This window comes from Phyllobates terribilis, unplaced genomic scaffold (genome assembly GCF_046119375.1).
Source record: "Phyllobates terribilis strain yellow unplaced genomic scaffold, ASM4611937v1 Scaffold_10__3_contigs__length_209671492, whole genome shotgun sequence".
Taxonomy (NCBI): domain Eukaryota; kingdom Metazoa; phylum Chordata; class Amphibia; order Anura; family Dendrobatidae; genus Phyllobates; species Phyllobates terribilis.
The window spans coordinates 194,498,679-194,506,526 of NW_027362770.1; the positions used below are offsets into that span (position 1 = coordinate 194,498,679).

At 56.9% G+C, this 7,848-nt stretch overlaps 1 protein-coding gene across 1 annotated transcript; it reads right to left on the reverse strand.

Annotated features, from left to right (window-relative positions):
* Nucleotides 1-308: 308 nt before the first annotated feature.
* BORCS5 (BLOC-1 related complex subunit 5) lies at nucleotides 309-7,848 on the reverse strand. The gene is made up of 5 exons (XM_073649472.1): nucleotides 7,687-7,848; nucleotides 2,689-2,778; nucleotides 2,400-2,543; nucleotides 778-935; nucleotides 309-701 (listed from the first exon to the last, which is right to left on the reverse strand). The coding sequence occupies exons 2-5, from the start codon at nucleotides 2,744-2,746 to the stop codon at nucleotides 483-485; spliced, it is 579 nt and encodes a 192-aa protein (XP_073505573.1). The 5' UTR covers nucleotides 2,747-2,778; nucleotides 7,687-7,848; the 3' UTR covers nucleotides 309-482.

Sequence of the window (7,848 nt, forward strand, 5' to 3'; positions counted from 1 at the left end):
TACAAGAATATAACTACTATAATACTGCCCCCTATGTACAAGAATATAACTACTATAATACTGCCCCTATGTACAAGAATATAACTACTATAATACTGCCCCTATGTACAAGAATATAACTACTATAATACTGCCCCCTATGTACAAGAATATAACTACTATAATACTGCCCCCTATGTACAAGAATATAACTACTATAATACTGCCCCTATGTACAAGAATATAACTACTATAATACTGCCCCTATGTACTGTTCCTATAATGCCGCCACCTTGTGCACTGGACAGTGATGAGATACGATACATGGATGTTATATAATAAATATTGTATTTGTGGTGCTCTGCAGTCACATGATGCGATGCTCTGCAGTCTTGTCACACTCTCTGCTGTATATAATGTACACGGGGCAGAGTTTGATGGCGGTGGTCTCTGAGCGGGGGATGGCGGTGTAGGTATAATCTGCTGTGCAGGGTCGGGGGACGTCAGTGCTCCTGCGTCATACAGAAGGGCTCCAGCCTCTCGCCCTCCGGCAGCATGGCGTTCAGCTTCTCCATCAGCGGCACGGTCTGGTCGATGCCCATCTGGATGCGCCGTAAGATGGCCGACATCTCGTTCACCTTCTGGATCTGCTCGGCGTACTTGGCGAAGCGTTTCTGCCGCTCCTGCATGTAGCTGTACAGCGTGTCCACTGAGGCGTCCATCTGCCGGGAGACAGTGAGGGGGTGGTGGGCGCCACACAGGGGGCACGCATGGTGCCGGCCGCTGCGCACCTCTTACCTCCTTGATGCGCTTCACCAGCGCGTTCTGGTCAAAAGCCACGGCCTCGGCGCACTGGTGCAAGTGGTCCTGGTACCGCACGCACAGCTGGAGGACCTGGGGGGAGTCCAGTCTTTCCAGGCGGACATTGGTGGGGGAGGTCTGACCGCTAAGGAGCCCTGGGGGGGGGGGGGAACAGAGAAAACATGAGATCACAGCAAACTACTGCTCACTGTTATCAGCCACTTCAGATATGGTCAGGCAGAGACCCCCAGAGACTCATCCTCATAGAAATACCAGAGATCCCGGAGGCTGCGCTGCTCCGGGGCGGCACTGACGACGGAGGGAACGGACCCCACAGACATCACTGATCTCATCCATTATCTGCGGATGTCACCTAGACACTGGAGATGGTCCCCAGGACGTGTACTACCCCTTTAAGAGTAGTTGGGGAGGTGCCCAATAACAAGCAAAAAAAAAAAAATGAACCCCCACCTCCCCCCGAATCCTGACATCGTAAATATAAACTTCCCTGCACATAACCCCCATCATCCCCCAGTCACCACGTTGTGTCCAGATAGAGCAGAACTGCAGTGTAAAGCATGGGGGAGACTTGTACATCCTGACTCCAATAACAATACAGTCACCGCAGCTGTGATCAATAGAGAAGAGCTGCAGTGTAAAGCATGAACTGAGCCTTCAAGGGCAATTCAGGGACATCATCAGCTGTGTAGGTTAATATGTGCTACTGCTCTCTGTTATCAGCCATTTCAGGATGCAGTGAGGATGACCGTTGCGCTCTTCAATAGAATGAGGGACAGGAAGAACAGAGATGTCTCTGCTCCCCGTGGTCTCCCATCTTCTGCCCAAAAACCCTTCTATGCTGGCCGACACCAGCGCTGCTCTTATTACGCTCCAGGAGTATTATAAACTGCAGACTTTATAGATGGTGGTCGCTCCTAGAGCTCTGCTGCCCCCTGGTGTTCACGCGCAGGCATTACAACAATGGAACACCAGCGCGCCAGACCCCTCAGTATAGGAGCTGACACTGGACCCCGGCAGGAATAATTCATTCTGACCTCCTCGCTGAACCTTTAATGGGGAATTTAAAGGGATTCTCCATGACACAGTGACGCCTGAACATTACACAAAAGGTAAAATGACAACGATCTCTAAAATATTTATCAGGCGGCCGCGGGTCCAGTATAGAAACACGCTGATAATCCGGCAGCAGAGGACGGGGAATCCTGGACCAGTGGAGGTTGTGATGTGCAGACACCGGTCACGACTGATCTGCTGCAGTGTCCGGCCCACAGGCGAGAGACCGGGCCCCGTCCTGGAGAGACGCAGATCAGGGGCCACATCCGCCATACAGGTACGACGCCCGGGGAGACGGGAACCTTCCTGGGATGGCTTCTCCGAATCATTGCAGCCGAAGAGAAAAGACCCATCACTGCGGGGGCAGCAGAGACAGGATGGAAGAGGGGCGAGAGAAGGGCGACCGTAGAGGAGTAAAAGAGAAGGAGCCAAAGAGAAAGGGCCGCGGCGGAGGAGAGGGCCAGAGGAGTGCCCTCTTTCATCCTTCAGCATGGCGGCTTCCTGCGTGCTCTGACGGTGGCAGTATATGGCGGCACAGCACTGACCTTTCAGGAGCGGCTGGAACGTGGGGATCTCCTGCAGCTTGATGACCTCGGGGTCTTTGGTCACGTTGCGGTGGGTCTGGGTGCCTGAGGCCACCACCACTATGTCGTCCATTTTGGCTCTCTGTTTGGCTGGGGAAGGATTTGCTGTAAGGAGAAGAGTAAGAGACATGAATCTCCTGACACCCGGAGCTCATCAGCAGCTGGCCTGCCTGCTGATGGTTTCCAGAAGCTAAAGCTCTCAACACAAGGATGTATTAACAGTGACGGTCAGTATTACACCCCCACTCACCAGAGGAGCTGACGTCTCCATGCCGAACGTCCGGCTCAGAGCTCTGCTCCGCCCCCATGACTCCTGACGGTGAGAGACCTCAGACTGTGCCTGCAACATAGAGACAGAGGGATCAACTAGATCAGAATCGCGCTGATACGGGGGATCTGCGGAGGACGCGCCGTTATGGGGGGATCTGCGGAGGACGCGCCGTTATGGGGGGGATCTGCAGAGGACGCGCCGTTATGGGGGGGATCTGCAGAGGACGCGCCGTTATGGGGGGGATCTGCAGAGGACGCGCCGTTATGGGGGGGGATCTGCAGAGGACGCGCCGTTATGGGGGGGATCTGCAGAGGACGCGCCGTTATGGGGGGGGATCTGCAGAGGACGCGCCGTTATGGGGGGGATCTGCAGAGGACGCGCCGTTATGGGGGGGATCTGCAGAGGACGCGCCGTTATGGGGGGGATCTGCAGAGGACGCGCCGTTATGGGGGGGATCTGCAGAGGACGCGCCGTTATGGGGGGGATCTGCAGAGGACGCGCCGTTATGGGGGGGATCTGCAGAGGACGCGCCGTTATGGGGGGGATCTGCAGAGGACGCGCCGTTATGGGGGGGATCTGCAGAGGACGCGCCGTTATGGGGGGGATCTGCGGATGACGCGGTTATGGAGGATCTGGGGTGACGCTGTTATGGGGGATCTGGGGGTGACGCACTGTTATGGGGGATCTGGGGATGACGCTCTGTTATGGGGAATCTGGGGATGACGCGCTGTTATGGGGGATCTGGGCATGACGCGCTGTTATGGGGGATCTGGGCATGACGCGCTGTTATGGGGGATCTGGGCATGACGCGCTGTTATGGGGGATCTGGGCATGACGCGCTGTTATGGGGGATCTGGGCATGACGCGCTGTTATGGGGGATCTGGGCATGACGCGCTGTTATGGGGGATCTGGGCATGACGCGCTGTTATGGGGGATCTGGGCATGACGCGCTGTTATGGGGGATCTGGGCATGACGCGCTGTTATGGGGGATCTGGGCATGACGCGCTGTTATGGGGGATCTGGGCATGACGCGCTGTTATGGGGGATCTGGGCATGACGCGCTGTTATGGGGGATCTGGGCATGACGCGCTGTTATGGGGGATCTGGGCATGACGCGCTGTTATGGGGGATCTGGGCATGACGCGCTGTTATGGGGGATCTGGGCATGACGCGCTGTTATGGGGGATCTGGGCATGACGCGCTGTTATGGGGGATCTGGGCATGACGCGCTGTTATGGGGGATCTGGGCATGACGCGCTGTTATGGGGGATCTGGGCATGACGCGCTGTTATGGGGGATCTGGGCATGACGCGCTGTTATGGGGGATCTGGGCATGACGCGCTGTTATGGGGGATCTGGGCATGACGCGCTGTTATGGGGGATCTGGGCATGACGCGCTGTTATGGGGGATCTGGGCATGACGCGCTGTTATGGGGGATCTGGGCATGACGCGCTGTTATGGGGGATCTGGGCATGACGCGCTGTTATGGGGGATCTGGGCATGACGCGCTGTTATGGGGGATCTGGGCATGACGCGCTGTTATGGGGGATCTGGGCATGACGCGCTGTTATGGGGGATCTGGGCATGACGCGCTGTTATGGGGGATCTGGGCATGACGCGCTGTTATGGGGGATCTGGGGATGACGCTGTTATGGGGGATCTGGGGATGACGCTGTTATGGGGGATCTGGGGATGACGCTGTTATGGGGGATCTGGGGATGACGCTGTTATGGGGGATCTGGGGATGACGCTGTTATGGGGGATCTGGGGATGACGCTGTTATGGGGGATCTGGGGATGACGCTGTTATGGGGGATCTGGGGATGACGCTGTTATGGGGGATCTGGGGATGACGCTGTTATGGGGGATCTGGGGATGACGCTGTTATGGGGGATCTGGGGATGACGCTGTTATGGGGGATCTGGGGATGACGCTGTTATGGGGGATCTGGGGATGACGCTGTTATGGGGGATCTGGGGATGACGCTGTTATGGGGGATCTGGGGATGACGCTGTTATGGGGGATCTGGGGATGACGCTGTTATGGGGGATCTGGGGATGACGCTGTTATGGGGGATCTGGGGATGACGCTGTTATGGGGGATCTGGGGATGACGCGCTGTTATTGTTGATGATGACCTGTTATGGGGGATCTGGGGGTGACGCTGTTATGGGGGATCTGGGGGTGACGCTGTTATGGGGGATCTGGGGGTGACGCTGTTATGGGGGATCTGGGGGTGACGCGCTGTTATTGTTGATGATGACCTGTTATAGGGGATCTGGGGATGACGCGCTGTTATGGGGGATCTGGGGATGACGCTGTTATGGGGGATCTGCGGATGACGCTGTTATGGGGGATCTGCGGATGATGCTGTTATGGGGGATCTGGGGATGACGCTGTTATGGGGGATCTGGGGATGACGCTGTTATGGGGGATCTGGGGATGACGCTGTTATGGGGGATCTGGGGATGACACTGTTATGGGGGATCTGGGGTTGACGCGCTGTTATTGTTGATGATGACCTGTTATGGGGGATCTGGGGATGACGCTGTTATGGGGGATCTGGGGGGTGACGCTGTTATGGGGGATCTGGGGTGTGACGCTGTTATGGGGGATCTGGGGATGACGCTGTTATGGGGGATCTGGGGATGACGCTGTTATGGGGGATCTGGGGATGACGCTGTTATGGGGGATCTGGGGATGACGCGCTGTTATTGTTGATGATGACGCTGTTATGGGGGATCTGAGGGTGACGCTGTTATGGGGGATCTGGGGGTGACGCTGTTATGGGGGATCTGGGGGTGACGCTGTTATGGGGGATCTGGGGGTGACGCTGTTATGGGGGATCTGGGGGTGACGCGCGGTTATTGTTGATGATGACCTGTTATGGGGGATCTGGGGATGACGCTGTTATGGGGGATCTGCGGATGACGCTGTTATGGGGGATCTGCGGATGACGCTGTTATGGGGGATCTGCGGATGACGCGCTGTTATTGTTGATGATGACCTGTTATGGGGGATCTGGGGATGACGCTGTTATGGGGGATCTGCGGATGAAGCTGTTATGGGGGATCTGGGGATGACACTTATGGGGAATCTGGGGATGACACTGTTCACTGTTATGGGGGATCTGGGGATGACGCTGTTATGGGGGATCTGGGGATGATGCGCTGTTATGGGGGATCTGGGGATGACGCTATTATGGGGGATCTGGGGATGACGCTGTTATGGGGGATCTGGGGATGACGCTGTTATGGGGGATCTGGGGATGACGCTGTTATGGGGGATCTGGGGATGACGCTGTTATGGGGGATCTGGGGATGACGCTGTTATGGGGGATCTGGGGGTGACGCACTGTTATGGGGGATCTGGGGGTGACGCTGTTATGGGGGATCTGGGGATGACGCGCTGTTATGGGGGATCTGGGGATGACGCGCTGTTATGGGGGATCTGGGGATGACGCGCTGTTATGGGGGATCTGGGGATGACGCGCTGTTATGGGGGATCTGGGGATGACGCGCTGTTATGGGGGATCTGGGGATGACGCTGTTATGGGGGATCTGGGGATGACGCTGTTATGGGGGATCTGGGGATGACGCTGTTATGGGGGATCTGGGGATGACGCTGTTATGGGGGATCTGGGGATGACGCTGTTATGGGGGATCTGGGGATGACGCTGTTATGGGGGATCTGGGGATGACGCTGTTATGGGGGATCTGGGGATGACGCTGTTATGGGGGATCTGGGGATGACGCTGTTATGGGGGATCTGGGGATGACGCTGTTATGGGGGATCTGGGGATGACGCTGTTATGGGGGATCTGGGGATGACGCTGTTATGGGGGATCTGGGGATGACGCTGTTATGGGGGATCTGGGGATGACGCGCTGTTATGGGGAATCTGGGGATGACGCTGTTATGGGGGATCTGGGGATGACGCGCTGTTATGGGGGATCTGGGCATGACGCGCTGTTATGGGGGATCTGGGCATGACGCGCTGCTATGGGGGATCTGGGCATGACGCGCTGTTATGGGGGATCTGGGCATGACGCGCTGTTATGGGGGATCTGGGGATGACGCTGTTATGGGGGATCTGGGGATGACGCTGTTATGGGGGATCTGGGGATGACGCTGTTATGGGGGATCTGGGGATGACGCTGTTATGGGGGATCTGGGGATGACGCTGTTATGGGGGATCTGGGGATGACGCTGTTATGGGGGATCTGGGGATGACGCTGTTATGGGGGATCTGGGGATGACGCTGTTATGGGGGATCTGGGGATGACGCGCTGTTATGGGGGATCTGGGCATGACGCGCTGTTATGGGGGATCTGGGCATGACGCGCTGTTATGGGGGATCTGGGCATGACGCGCTGTTATGGGGGATCTGGGCATGACGCTGTTATGGGGGATCTGGGGATGACGCTGTTATGGGGGATCTGGGGATGACGCTGTTATGGGGGATCTGGGCATGACGCGCTGTTATGGGGGATCTGGGCATGACGCGCTGTTATGGGGGATCTGGGCATGACGCTGTTATGGGGGATCTGGGGATGACGCTGTTATGGGGGATCTGGGGATGACGCTGTTATGGGGGATCTGGGCATGACGCTGTTATGGGGGATCTGGGGATGACGCTGTTATGGGGGATCTGGGGATGACGCTGTTATGGGGGATCTGGGCATGACGCGCTGTTATGGGGGATCTGGGCATGACGCGCTGTTATGGGGGATCTGGGCATGACGCTGTTATGGGGGATCTGGGGATGACGCTGTTATGGGGGATCTGGGGATGACGCTGTTATGGGGGATCTGGGGATGACGCTGTTATGGGGGATCTGGGGATGACGCTGTTATGGGGTCACACAGCGTCTATTGCTTTCCAGCCTCCAGCAGGGACATAGAGTCGCACCCCGGATACAGTGACTGCAGAGATGTCGCCCTTCCCGCTCGTTACTCTCCGGTTCTTCACACTCACAGGTTTCCGGTCTCTTCCTCCTCCGTTTCTATTCCCGCTCACCGACATCAGCCAGACATCCCATAATAACCGGACTTGTTGCCCGGTAACAACCAGCACTTCCGGCTTCTGGGCGGAAACAACTTCTCTTTCCGAAGTAAACTCCGCCCACTAGTGACGCTG